A 15,207-nucleotide genomic window follows, 5' to 3' on the forward strand; every position below is an offset into this window, starting at 1 on the left:
ATGGACACACAGAGTACACTCCAGCTGAATAATACTGAAATAATATCAGGTACAGGGTCAGGGGGGATACAAACATGGACACCACAGAGTACACACCAGCTCAATAATACTGAAATAATATCAGGTACAGAGTCAGTGGAGATACAAACATGGACACACAGAATACACTCCTGCCTAATAATACTGAAATAATATCAGGTACAGAGTCAGGGGGGATATAAACATGGACACACAGAATACACTCCAGCTCAATAATACTGAAATAATATCAGGTACAGAGTCAGGGGGAATACAAACATGGACACACAGAGTACACTCCAGCTCAATAATACTGAAATAATATCAGGTACAGGGTCAGGGGGGATACAAACATGGACACCACAGAGTACACTCCAGCTCAATAATACTGAAATAATATCAGGTACAGAGTCAGTGGAGATACAAACATGGACACACAGAATACACTCCTGCCTAATAATACTGAAATAATATCAGGTACAGAGTCAGGGGGGATATAAACATGGACACACAGAATACACTCCAGCTCAATAATACTGAAATAATATCAGGTACAGAGTCAGGGGGAATACAAACATGGACACACAGAGTACACTCCAGCTCAATAATACTGAAATAATATCAGGTACAGAGTCAGGGGGGATACAAACATGGACACACAGAGTACACTCCAGCTCAATAATACTGAAATAATATCAGGTACAGAGTCAGTGGAGATACAAACATGGACACACAGAGTACACTCCAGCTCAATAATACTGAAATAATATCAGGTACAGAGTCAGGGGGGATACAAACATGGACACACAGAGTACACTCCAGCTCAATAATACTGAAATAATATCAGGTACAGGGTCAGGGGGGATACAAACATGGACACACAGAGTACACTCCAGCTCAATAATACTGAAATAATATCAGGTACAGAGTCAGGGGGGATACAAACATGGACACACAGAGTACACTCCAGCTCAATAATACTGAAATAATATCAGGTACAGGGTCAGGGGGGATACAAACATGGACACACAGAGTACACTACAGCTCAATAATACTGAAATAATATCAGGTACAGGGTCAGGGGGGATACAAACATGGACACACAGAGTACACTCCAGCTCAATAATACTGAAATAATATCAGGTACATATCAGAAAATAATTTTTATAAAAAAAGGGGGCTTTCCCTCAAGATGCCTTTAACCCCCCCCCCCCCCCCACCCATTCTTTTGAAAACGAATGAAAAATTTTGAAATTGAAATTGACAAATGTGCTATCCAGTATTCTGGTCTACAATAATAAACAAACAAAAGAAAAAATAATATCAAACTCCCCCATTTTCCAATTTTTTAAATTTCTTTAGAAAATAGAAGAGATTTTTCTGTGCTTAACAATGTTAAGTAAATGTTTGGGTATCATCTCAAAATGCTAGGGACAAAGCCAATAGTTAAATGGAAAAGATTTTAGCCAAAATAAACTAAAATATTGCTAAATATTGTCTCTCTTAAGCCCAACCAATTTTCATTTTTCATTGACAACATTTTGTAGCAAAGATTCTCTACAGAAAACAAAATCTTACATATTCAATTTTAAAAATGATAAATGAAAAATGGTAGGGGTACAAAGTGTCTCTAAAATCAGCCATGTGATGTCATAAAAATGAGGGAGATGAGAGGCGAAGTGGGAGAGAGACAACCCCTCAAAAAGAGATGGATAATCCCTCATTCTTATGACGTCACATGGTTGATTTTTTGAGACACTTTGTCGCCCTACGAAAAATGTTTTCGGCTAAGGTCCTAGAGAGTTTTGTTACTGTCACCTCCTTTTCCTACTGAAAATAGCCAAAAACCAACCCCTTAATATTTGAAATTTCCCTTTAAAGCCTATGCTTGCCATTGTAGATATATTATGCTTCAAATAAAACCTTAACTTTATATGTATAAATAGCGGATGCGCCGCCAAAACCAGGGGGTCAGTACTTAGAGTGCCAGAGGAGCGCAGACAATAGGCTAAAACCATACCAAGACTTAAGTCTTAAATTTAATAGCCTAACACCATCCTGTTACCTATGTTAATCACCTTAAAATGGAGAACTCAATCAGTTGTGTAGTTATTGAAATCTTAAGCTTAAGACCAAAAATCTTACTAAAATAACGCTACTCTTGCAAATTAAATCCTTGTCTTTAAAATAGAAATGTGAAGCCAGCAAAATATCTTTCCTCCATTTTATTTTTCTACATTTTATCCAGGGATAGTAAGGGATAAGACAATGGACGATAACTCAATCTACATCCCAGATGATGATAATCAAAATCATCATTACCGTAAATTATTGGATGAAATGTTTTAACACTATTAGTTTGGAACCAACCAATCAAAATTCAACAAAATTTCCCAAAGTTTTTAAAGCTAATACACAGGATAATGCTGTTATAAAACTTTGGGTACCAATACAATGTCAAATCTCTCCTCCCCCCCCCCCTGAGATTTTATCTCAACAATACTGTTATACAATTATATCTGTTAATCTATCTATCAATCAACTTAGTATCTCTTTCTATCCTTCTCTGTCTGTCTATCTCTTTCCTACTATCTTTCTTGAATTTACTGTTATACAATTATATATATCTGTTCGTTATCTATCAAATAACTCTCTTACTCCCCCAAAATAGTTATAAACCTTCCTAAGATGGGAAGCTATTTTGTTAGGTAGAGCCATATTGGTTCAGTGGTTAGCCAGATCCTTTGATACATAGTGAGATAGACATCCTGTTACTTTTAAGGATAAATTGTCTGTCTTATATAAAACTATCTATTTATCTACCTCAAACGCATTCCCCCTACTCCAACTATTCATGTCGTGCATCTGACATATTATAAATAGTAGGAACCATTTTTAACGTCTTTAGTTATGACGAAATGTTAAGCCGAGATTCGAACCTATCACCTTCCAAACGACGAGCGGATGCGCTATGTGTTGATCCACGGTCGCGGGTATGTATCTCCCTATCTGGCTGTCTGTCTTTAATATTCTCTTTCTATATTTCTCCCAAACTTAAACTCAATCAAACAAACTTTTGTATTGATGTTGAAAAAATCCATTACGCTTTTCTTGCACATACTTTTTTTTCAAAGACAGCTACGCCCCTAGCCTTTAGGAATATTAGAGAACAGCTAAAAACCAGCCAAAGGTAACTGGAAAAACGTGTCTGAAAAACCAACCATGTGACGTCATAAAAATGCGGGATTATCCATTTCTTTTTTCTTTCCCACTTCACCTCTCATCTCCCTCATTTTTATGACGTCACATGGCTGATTTTGAAACACTTTGTCTAGTTATAAGGTTAAAATGATTAAAAGTACGTACGGAACAAGCCTATACAAATTCTGTAAGTTACACAAAAGTTATAGAGTAGCTGTGCTACTTGTGAAAAAAAAGTAATTTACCCGTAAGTGTTTCTGGAACATTGTTTCCAAATTTTACTCTTATTGAATGGCCCATAAACAGGGGGAGTGACAGCATTAAACCTAGATAGATAGATATACATATTTAGATAGATAGATAGATATACTTAGATAGATAGATAGATATAGTTTTTTTTAAGGAACAAAAGTATTGCTTAATTTAACCCATTTACCATTGGCAGAAACTATTAATCAATATCTTTGTTTAGGGCTTAATGTACAAGAAAAAAAATAACTAGCAGTTTTCAACAAATTATGATAAAAAAGTTGATTATTAATTTATGTCAATGGTAAGCGGGTTAAATAAAGAAAAAATTGTTCTTTCAAAAACACTATAGACACAAAAAACTTTTAAAAATGTAAACTTGACATAAATATAAAGTGAGATGTGTTGCTTTTTCCAAGTTTATTTTATGACACAAAATTTACATAAATAAAGATTCTACTTTATAGGTAAAAAATTTCAGGGCTTGGCAGCGGAGTATCAGCCGTGCATCAGTCGCTTGTCACATGGAAGCCTCTAGGAAAGCAATCTTTTACAATTTAAAAAAAATCTGCTGTAAGTCTAAACCTGTTCCAAACATTTCAAAGCATAAAACAGGTTTGAAGTTAAGGCTGACACACGGCTGCCGAGCCCTGAAATATTCTAAATTTATGTTATGCTACCAGTTTTATATCCCAATAAAATCATAACACATATAACCACCAATCTATCTATGTATTGAAAATGTTTTTTCTCTACTATTATTTGGATAAATTAAAAATTTTTGATTTTTAGTGAAGATTCTAGATAATATTAGGGAATCTTCTTTTCCCGTATCGCTTCTAAACCGATTAATATCGGTGTGGATTAGAACCGGTTTTCAGATGTAAGATTAAAACCAGTTTTTTAGACCATGCCTTCGGCATCTTGGGGCTAAAAAAACTAGTGTTAAAATTAATCATCAATCAATCAATCTATTCATCTCTCTTTAATAAATCAATCAATCAATTCATCCATTAATCCATATTTCAACCAATGCATTATTAATCACTAAGTTCATCCAGCAATCAACCATCAATCCAAGTATCAGCCAGTGTATCAAGCAATCAACCATCAATCCATGAACTAATCAATTAATTTATCCATCCATAAATCTTTATTCTGCTATGAAGCAATCTGTTAATCAATGAATCAATAAAATCAATCTATCTATCTAACTTACTCTGTATGGTAATATTTCTTATCATGGCTGCTAGTACAACTATCCATCCCCATCCTCCTTCTATCTATCTATCTACCTATCTATCTTTTTATTTATCTATCCATCTATCTATTAACTTACTCTGTGTAATAATATTGATTATCATGGCTGCTAGTACAACTATCCAGCCCCATCCTCCTTCTATCTATCTATCTATTAACTTACTCTGTGTAGTAATATTGATTATCATGGCTGCTAGTACAACTATCCATCCCCATCCTCCTTCTATCTATCTATCTACCTATCTTTCTATCTATTAACTTACTCTGAGTAGTAATTTTGATTATCATGGCTGCTAGTACAACTATCCATCCCCATCCTCCTTCTATCTATCTATCTACCTATCTTTCTATCTATTAACTTACTCTGAGTAGTAATTTTGATTATCATGGCTGCTAGTACAACTATCCATCCCCATCCTCCTTCTATCTATCTATTTACCTATCTATCTTTTTATCTATCTATCTATCTATCTAATAACTTACTTTGTGTAGTAATATTGATTATCATGGCTGCTAGTACAACTATCCAGCCCCATCCTCCTTCTGGATAGTACCAATGCCCAATATACCTAAAATAATGTTTTAAAATTCAATAAAAAATATAACATATCTGATTTGAATTCCCATCAGTATAAAATGATCATTGATATAATACAACATTTATTAAGGTAGAAGGGAGATGGGAGGTGGAGCAAGGGGAACTAACGGTTGGGCGAGGGGGAACTCGTGTATTCTCCATTCTATGCCTTGAAAAAATTTATAAAAACACACATCTGCCCTTTTTTTGTAAAGAAATACAAACGTCAGACATACTTACATTTAACTACCTCCAAGACACGTATATAAGTGCCACACAAAGATAACTTTTTAGAGACCAACGTTTTTAAGAACTCCATAGCCAAGACGTGAATTTTTGACAATTATATTCTTTTAAATCATTAAATTATAACTTCATTAACTCTATCCCTGGGGGGGGGGGGGGTGGTTGCTAAAAATACTCTCTCCTTAAGGGTAAAGTTTCCATATTAAAAAGGATAAAATCATATTAAAAATCTAAATACTTTAACCTCATTGAATTTCTTTTAAGAATTCTTGCTTCATTTTCTACTTCATGATCCTAAATAAATATAAGTATAAAAAATCAGGGATCTTTAGGGGTAAGACAATAAACGAAAAATTTATTTACATGCCCAATAATGATAAACAAAATTACTCCTTTTGTAGTTTAATATTATTGGTTGAAAAGTATGGACAAGGTTTGTTGACTTGAAGTTTTTAGCCAAACCCATAAGATCAAGTTTTTTTTTTAACAAGGATGACAACATAAAAGCGAAGCACTGAAACGGTAGTGTCAGAACTGAATAATCACAATATAAATGTATAAGAGTCAAAGCAAAATTGTAAGTAAAGTGAATTTGTTAAAAAACTGCTTGATATAGGATAATATTTATGGACATATTTACATATTTAGGACTTGATTATAGAGTTGCTTCGCTTATAATATTGTACTTTGTTGTCCCAGGAATCAGTATACCAAAAATGAGACCAATCGGATAATTAAGTCACATACAAATTTGTTGTTAAAAAAATCAACATGTTTAAAATTGACGTACGGACATTTTGGTAATGATTATAGAGTTGCTACGCTTTCTAAATCATACCTAACTACTAAAGGAATCACAATGCAAAGTTTGAAATCGATAGGACAATTCTAACATGCCTACATTAACAAAAAAGCTATCCGTTACGGACGGACGGACTGACCCTAATTATAGAAAAGCTTCGCTTTTTAAAAATGGGTATCAGTTTACTTTACTAGAATGACAACACCCATAACTTACGAAGCACAGACTTGTATTTATTAAATATTTCAAGCATCCTTAAAAGATATATGGACTAACCGTTACGGACGGACGTACAGACGGACATTTGCAATAAAATATTTGCTACTAAAGCTGTGTGGATCAAATCTTATATCTGAAGTTAATCCTTATTTCAAACTTTAATCCATCCAGAGCTGGATCTTTAAATCATTTCAATGGTGGGCCAAATCCAGCTCAGAGATAGAGAGACAGGACAATTGACGATATTTTATGTGTGTAATACTTATTTTAATAGCTTATACATATTGGAAAGAAGAAATTGGTGGAAATCAATTTTAATTAAATGTTTCTTTTAAATCTAATAGTGGATGTGTCTCTAGCACCAAGGGCTGTTAATTGGAAAGTTAGGTGACAAAAAGTAGCTTAAAATTATTCCAATACTTAAACTTGGCATCGAAAGGGGAGGTAGTAGGCAGAAAACATATTTGAGACCAATGTAAAGCTTCTTAATTGATTCAGTGCTTAGCGTGATTTTAACAGAAAAACTTAGTGAAACCTTAATACTTTACACACTGGGATAGGATTGATTAATCTTCTATTACTCTATCTCTATATCCCTGCTTACGCCAAATAAATAAAGTCACTCAATCAAATAAATCCTTATATATTTGAAACAAAAAACAACAAGGATCTTCACAAAAAATCAGCTGTCTATCCAAAATAACAGAGGTGGATTTTTATTGTGATTTTTCACTAAAAGCGATTAGTGAGGCAATTTTTTTTTAAAGAATCCACCTCAGAGGAGAAAATCGCATTTCCCCCATAGCGTTACGGACTGACAGACGGACGGACGGACAGACGAAGGGAATTATAGAGTAGCTAGGCGACTAAAAATATCTAGGGTTTTTTAAATTATTGATAGTCAGACACTGTTGCTTTCTCTTAAAGTGCTTATCGATCACAGAACCCCCCCCCCCTCCACACATTATTTTAAATTCCTACATCCCTGATGCTACCAAATAAATAAAGTCACTCAATCAAATAAATCCTTATATTTGAAACAAAATAAGAACCAGGATTTTATAAGGATTGATAGCTAGACACTGGAAACTTATTTATTTTGACATTAGATATTTATTTTAAACAAGGATGACAACATTTATAAGAAGCGAAGCACACAAAATATTGGAATGGATAAGTCCTTAACTAAAGATAATAGGACATCTGTCTGACTTTATCTTAAGTTTAAGGTAATCTCTGGACCGATATGGTTCTACTTTTCAGTAAATTGACTCTAAAACTTTAGGTTATTTTATTGAATTTGTTCAAAAGGGAATAGTTGTTTACGCAATGATCCGCAAAGTAATTCAGTCAAACGCGCTTATTAGGTCAAACTGTTTTTAAATATGCGTTTAATTATACTATGTGTTTTGTCAACATTAACAGTTCGACTTAATAAGCGCATTTGACTGGACGCTTGCTAACAATTTTACGGATTATAGCGTAAGCTACTATTCCCTTTATAAATTTATGGTTTCATTCCTGAAGTTCCATGTATTTTATTGGATACCGGATATCTAAAACTATCTATCGAATACTATCTAGGCTATTTATTGAAAAATACTCTACAAAACAATTCAATACATATTATATACATATATCCTTATATTAAAATAATAGGTCGTCAATAAGTATGTCTAAATAAGGGTATTAAAATGATTATAAATTCAATTATATATTTAAACTATTAGAATTGTTGAAAAGTTTAAACACTACTAGGTAGTTAAAGAATTTAAGAAAACTTGTTTCTAAAACTTTGGGTACCAGAATATTTTATTGTCCATAGTCCCCTTACTCCCTAGAAAGATTGCAAGGATCTCAAGGCATACGACAATGGATGATAATTAATATACATCCAAAATGATGATTAACAAAATTACCCCTTCTATAGAGTAAACTATTAAAATTGGTTGAAAAGTTTGGACACTGTACTAGTATGGAACCAAGTAAATGGATAGACAAAGAAATATACAGACAGATAAACAAACAGACAGACACTCACCTTCAGGGGCGTCCAAGCTTTTTATTTTGGGGAGGGGTAAAATGAAAAAAATTTTGGGGGTGCCTATAGCACCCCCAAATTCGTTTGGGGGGGGGGGGGTAATCGCCCCATTACCCCCCCCCTTGGACGTCTATGCTCACCTTATTACTATGAAGAATTCCATTTGTCTGTTTAACTGCGTGATGATGGTGAACGCCGTTCCCATTCTCAATGTTTAAGGATTGAACTCGGTTTAAAGTCCTCATTTGATATCCCTAAAAAAATAAGTTTCAGTATATTTTTAGTTTAAAGTATTGGCGCTTGATTAAAAAATCAGTTGTCTATCTATAATAGAAGCTGAGCCAATCAAATTTTTCCAAAATAAATCAATTAGTCATCACAAAACTATTAAGAGAGACACAGAACGACAGAAGGTGGGACGTTTTGAATTATAGAGTAGCTTCGCTACTAAAAAGTTATGGAACCTGATTATTATTTTTTGAGAACTCAGTTGTCATATTATGGAGGGCTTTACCATTTGGTAGCTCATGCTCTCTTCTCATGTCACAACAACATTCCTAGATAGATAGATAGATAGACCTATATGAAGCTTCTCTAAAAAATAAGAACTCAATGGAAAGTAGTTATGGAAATCCTGAGCTTCAGACAAAAAAATATTACTTCTTACTAATATTAATATTCTTCGCCCCTAGCCTCTAGGGGCTTTGCCCCAAGAGGTTTGATCAAACTAATTTCTCGTGTTTTAGATTTTAAAGAAAATTTAAAAAACAATTTTTTTTTGGTGGGGGGATTTTTTTTGTGGGGGGGGGGGGGTTGTCGACCCCACTATTTTAATTTCAAAAAGAAATTATTTTTTTGGGGGAGGTTATTTTTTATTTTTTGGGGGGGTTAAGGGTGTCCCAGCCCCCAAGAAAATAGTTAAAAACCTTCCCGGGACCTATGAGAATCTACCCTGTTAAGGAGAACCCGATCGGTTCAGCGGTTAGCGAGATCCTTCGGTACACACAGACAAACAAACAGACAAACATCCTGTTACTTTAGTAAAAGGATGACTATTGGCTACGCCTCTAGAAGCCTCTAGGGCACATAAGGTGGGAGGGAAAAAGTTGATCCCCCCAATTTTCAATTTGAGTTTTGAAAAAAAGTAAAAAAATATTTCATTTTTTTAGGGAGGTGGGGGGTGTTGTCATTTTAATCGAAGGGTGAAGATAACTTCCCCACAAATAGTTAAAAACCTTCCCTGGATCTATAAGCGGTTAGAGAGATCCTTCGCTACACACAAAAAATATTACTATTATATTATAGGATATAGAAAACTAGATATACCTGTTGTGGTTCGTCAAGGCTTTGTTTATTGGCAGGCAGAAATTTTCCAACAGAAATTCTAAAAAATATTGAAAAATTAAAAAAAAACTGAAATTACTTTTCGTTATACTAAATATATTCTGTAATGAAAGTTTATTAAAAGTTCCCAACATTTTTGAGCCAACAAATTTGAAAAATGTTTATGAAACTTTGGGAACCAGTGTTTTTAGCTGTCCAATTTACTATACCTTCCCTTCCTGGTATAAGTTACATGTATTGTTTTGGGTCAGTTGAATTTGAATTGCCGAATGTGTACACAGTTTCCTCATCCTATCTCAATATTTACTACTAGCTAAAAAACTTCAAACTTCCAAAAAAAATCAAAACCGATCTATACATTATACATTCAAAATTTAATTTTTTCAAATTTTGAATTTTATTAGGAAGTTTGAAGCTTTTTTTAGCTAGTAGTAAATATTGAGATAGGATGAGGAAACACCGAGGAAACTGTGTACACATTCAGCAATTCAAATTCAACAGACCTTGTTTTGCGTTACAAAGGGTAAAATTGTTTATTTCAATATATTTTCTTGCCTTGTATTGTTATTGTTTACTGTGCAGTGTTTAACAAAATGTTTATTTACCTTTTTATCTAAGTATGAAAAACATATTATCTATTAATAAATCAATCATTAATGAACAAATAAACATTTAAAACATTTTTAAAGAGAATTAAAAACAAGACAAGATTAGTTTTTATGAAAAATTATGCCTTTTAAAATGTAAGAATACTTATTTCTCGCATTGTATTATAAACAGCTTTCCGTGGATGTAGTATGTACAAACATAAGGTTAGCCCCGAGGTGCCAAAGGCACGGGCTAAAAAAACTGGTTTTAATCTTATGATTGTACATTTCTATATTCATAGAAAACTGGATATAATACGATGCTAGACATAGTTTTTTCGTATGGATGAGAACCGGTTCCTATCCACCGGATTCGAATGAATACGAGAAAAAGGATTATTTCCCTTTTATGTACGTACAGCTTACAAAACCCATAAGATAAAAATGTGAAAATTTCATGTAGACCGACACAAATACATCATATTACTTTAGTAAAAAATTACCCAATTTTTAAAGAGATCAAATGGAAAGGCTTTTTAGTCAAAAATATAAAACTTCAAATAAGAAGTCAACCAGTACCTTACGGGAATCATCGTTGAGATCTACAAGTCTAACTGTCTAATTAAACAAGAATAGTTCTGGTTTTGGACATATGAACATTTAGATTGTTAAAGTTGTCTCAAATATAACCATTTAAAAATAATGACTTTGATACACACACAGATAGACATCCTGTTACTTTCATATAAAGATATTACCTGACATAATTAAGATTGTTTGGATCTGGTGGGAAGGTGGATGTCCGCCTGGTGACAAGTTTAATAATAATAGTGGCTGCGTTTTTCATCATCATAGTCAGTATGATAGTAAATCATAGCGGCTTTGCCGCTATTGGGCACTAGAGGCACTAGAATCGGCGTTGCTACAAAAGACCAACTCTACAAAAGACCAACACCTACAAAAGACCAACTCTACAAAAGACCGACTCCTACATAAGACCAACACCGACAAAAAATCGTAATGCTAGAAGGTCTAAAGCTGCAAATGGTCTACCATTATATCTGTATTTATCAAATTAATAAAATGAATGCTTTAAATAGATTATAAACGACACAATTACGAGAATAAGCAGAAAATTAATTTTTTTATCAATGTAATGAAATAATTGTATAGAATTCTTCTAAATTTTAAAGAACAAATCTTCCAATTTTAATGGTATCCAATATGGCGATAAAAACACAAGAACAAAATTCAAAACCGAATTTTTTTTCTAAAATAGCTTTGTCTTCAGACTGAATTTTAAAATTCCGTCCGACAGTTTGTCCAAAGTCTGTGTTGGCTACGTAACGGTATAGTTTCGAACCTGATACAACCTTGCTTTTAAAAAATCGAGCCTTTTGTAGTTGTTGGTCTTTTGTAGGTGTTGGTCTTAAGTAGGGGTTGGTCTTTTGTAGGCGATGGTCTTTTGTAGAGTTGGTCTTTTGTAGGTGTTGGTCTTTTGTAGAGTTGGTCTTTTGTAGCAACGCCCTAGAATCGACGTTCCATAGGAAAAAGTAAAATTTTTGGTGGGGTATGCATTTAAGACTATTTCTCTTGGAAGGTAGGAGGTAACCTTCTTCAAAATAGTTTTAATTATCCAGGGACTTTTAAAAGCTTCACTGTAAAGGAGAACTATATATTCAGAAATTAACGAAATCTTTAGCTAAACACAAACTAAACACATAGACTTTCTTTTTTAGTAGCGAAGCTACTTTATAGTTCACTTTTTTTAGTAGCACAGCTACTCTATAATTCACTTTGTCCGTCAGTCTGTCCGTCAGTCAGTCAGTCAGTCCGTCCGTCTGTAACTCTATGGGGGAAATGGGATTTACTCAGCTCCTATAAAAGATAGAATGCTGAAACTTTTTGACAACATTCCTATCCTTAAGGAGCACAATTAACTATAAAACATCAATGGTAGTCGGAATGCTTTTAAGCAGGTTTTAGGCTATTTTTATATTTTTCACATTTTCCCCCTTATCTTTGGTGTTTATGGTCCAATTTTCAAATTTGTTTTAGTTATAGATATCAAAATTAAATTTCAAATCGTTTGAAGAAAACAATAATGACAGTCAGACCACCTTTTTTGGCAGGTTTTTGGCTATTTTTTATATTTTTCACATTTTTCCCCATTTCTTTGGGGTTTATGGTCCGATTTTCAAAATTTTTTCAGTTATAGATATTAAAATCAAATTTTCTGGCATTTTAAGAAAAGAAACAATGGCAGCCAGACTGCCTTTTGCAAGTTTTACACATTTACCCATATTTTTTTTTGTATTTTGGCCCGATTGTCAAACTTTCTTGCGATGACAGTATCAAAATATTTTTTCCAATTGTTTACGCATCTAGTATGTAACTGTCGTCATCATAAAAAATAAACCAATGTGTTGTTTTTATTTTCTCCAAAAATCTATTCTTGATTTTAATAAATACACTTTAAATATACTTGCACGTATTCCCATCCACGATTTTTTTGCTTTGCTACTTATGGATGTTGTCATCCTTGTTATTTTATATAAGGGTAATGTTAACTATACACAGAGTTTTTACTTTTCTTAGGTTACCCCCAATCTATGGACCTTCTAATAAAGTTTAAATTCCTTAGGAATATTCTGTCAAATCTAAACACTATGTGCGGAAAAAATGGCGAACAGACAAATACTTGTATCTTAATTTATAAAAAGTGTAAAGATAAAATAGAAACATCAGGCTCTATTTAGTTTTTGACAATTCAATATGTTTTGCTCCTACTCAAAAACTGTCAGAATCATTTCTACTTTTGACAAAAAATGTATAAGATTTACGGAGGGGGGATGGGGTTATTGGAATATAAATTACTAGTGGCTACGCCCCTAGAAGCCTCTAGTGGTACTTTAAATGTTTAATTTTTTTTTTTGTGTTAAAGGTTGCGTAGGAGTCTCTTTCTACGATATCTCGCAATGTTATGTAGGAGTCTCTATACTTAAGATAAAAATTTAGATTTATTGTGATTTCTCTTGGTAGGGGGGGTGGTACCCTCCCCCAAAATAGTTATAAACCTTCCCGGGACCTATGATAAGCTACCCTGTTAAGGAGAACCCAATCAGTTCAGCAGCTAGCAAGATTCTTTGGTACAAACAAACACACAGACACAAAAACATCCTGTTACTTTAGTATATGGATACAGGTACTCTAAGTTTTCTGAACACATTTTCTTATTTGTTTGCCTAAAAACTTTGGTTGTTTCTAAGCCACAGAAGGCGTAATTTTATTAATAATCTTTGAGGATTCGTATACACTTATTGTCTATTGTCTTATCCCTCAACCCTAGTTCTTGTTAGTTCATGGGAGATGGTGTATCCACCCTCCTACTAACTTAACTCGCTTATAGCTAGGGGTCTAAAAATTTCTGTGTAGTTTTGTCTTTTATATATTCTCTATATAAAGTCCATACCAAAAGACTGCTATAAAATCCTATCTTTTTTTAAAATCTAAAATGAAGAACAAAATCAGTTTATGGGCTAATGAGATCTTAATGGACAAAATGAAAAAAAAACATATGCATATGGTTTTTTATAATAAATAATTCTTACAATAATTTTTTTGTTTACTTTATAATTTGTGAACTAGCTCTCTAAAAATCTAGTAAGTTTATTACTAAGATTATACGTGAAGCGTATCAAATTCTAAATGCTTTTTTGCTAAATTGCTTATATGCATATCAAATATTTTGCTTATTTCATAGATAACATTTCTAAAATAACTAGAAATGTAAATTCAAATCTAAAAGTAGTAGACTTTCTGTCTGTATGTCTATTATGATCTCGTGAAAGAAGTTTAGTTAGGGTCTATAAATAGTTTTCTCGTATTCATTCGAATCCGGAGGATAGGAACCGGTTCTCATCCATACGAAAAAACTATGTCTAGCATCGTATTATATCCAGCTTTCTACGAATATAAAAATGTACAATCATAAGATTAAAACCAGTTTTTTTAACCAGTGCCTTCGGCACCTCGGGGCTAAAAGAACTAGTTTTAATCTCATAATTGTACATTCTATATCCGTGGAAAGCCGTTTATAATACGATGCGAGAAATAACTATTCTTCTGTTTGATGGGGGGGGGGGGGGGGCGATGTTACCATTTTGTCTCCTACTAAAATACTCACGGATCTTAAGGGATAAGAAAATGTAGAATTTAAATATTGGTTGAAATGTTAAAACACTACTAATTTAAAACCTTCCAATCAAAATTCAGTAACAGTAACAACAAAATTTTTAACAAAATTTTGGATATTAAAGTGTAGTTTAAAGCCCAATTTCCTCTCCCTCTCAGAAAACATATAAAATAAACGTCATTCATAAAAAATCTACGACAAAAAGATAAATTCAAAGTTGAGCGTGTTAAGAAAATCAAAAGCGAATGTTTTTTGTCCTCTACGGTTCGCCGCGCCGTTTAAATTTTAACAATTTTTCCTCCTCAAATTTTTACTCATTTTTAATGTTAGTAAAAAAACTTAGCAACTCTATGAACATCGACAGACTTGAAAATAAAGATGCTTTTTCTGCTTATAAAATTATACCTAATGGTCCCAGGAATTACTATTTTAAAAATCTAGACGATAATGTTGAAACTATTATGTAAC

General features: G+C 33.2%; 1 protein-coding gene across 1 annotated transcript in view; it reads right to left on the reverse strand.

The window, feature by feature from the left end:
• The window catches only part of LOC145335151 (uncharacterized), a 63,583-nt gene extending 52,189 nt beyond the window's left edge, over positions 1 to 11,394 (reverse strand). The window contains exons 1-7 of the mRNA XM_080180883.1: positions 11,303 to 11,394; positions 9,940 to 9,997; positions 9,078 to 9,170; positions 8,754 to 8,867; positions 5,796 to 5,845; positions 5,212 to 5,297; positions 3,465 to 3,545 (exon numbers count right to left, since the gene is read on the reverse strand). Of these exons, the coding sequence (XP_080037009.1) occupies positions 3,465 to 3,545; positions 5,212 to 5,297; positions 5,796 to 5,845; positions 8,754 to 8,867; positions 9,078 to 9,170; positions 9,940 to 9,997; positions 11,303 to 11,394 (574 nt within the window). The remainder of the gene's footprint in view (positions 1 to 3,464; positions 3,546 to 5,211; positions 5,298 to 5,795; positions 5,846 to 8,753; positions 8,868 to 9,077; positions 9,171 to 9,939; positions 9,998 to 11,302) is intronic.
• Positions 11,395 to 15,207: the final 3,813 nt, after the last annotated feature.

This window comes from Acartia tonsa, chromosome 13 (genome assembly GCF_053477335.1).
Source record: "Acartia tonsa isolate MP-2025a chromosome 13, ASM5347733v1, whole genome shotgun sequence".
NCBI classification, from domain to species: domain Eukaryota; kingdom Metazoa; phylum Arthropoda; class Copepoda; order Calanoida; family Acartiidae; genus Acartia; species Acartia tonsa.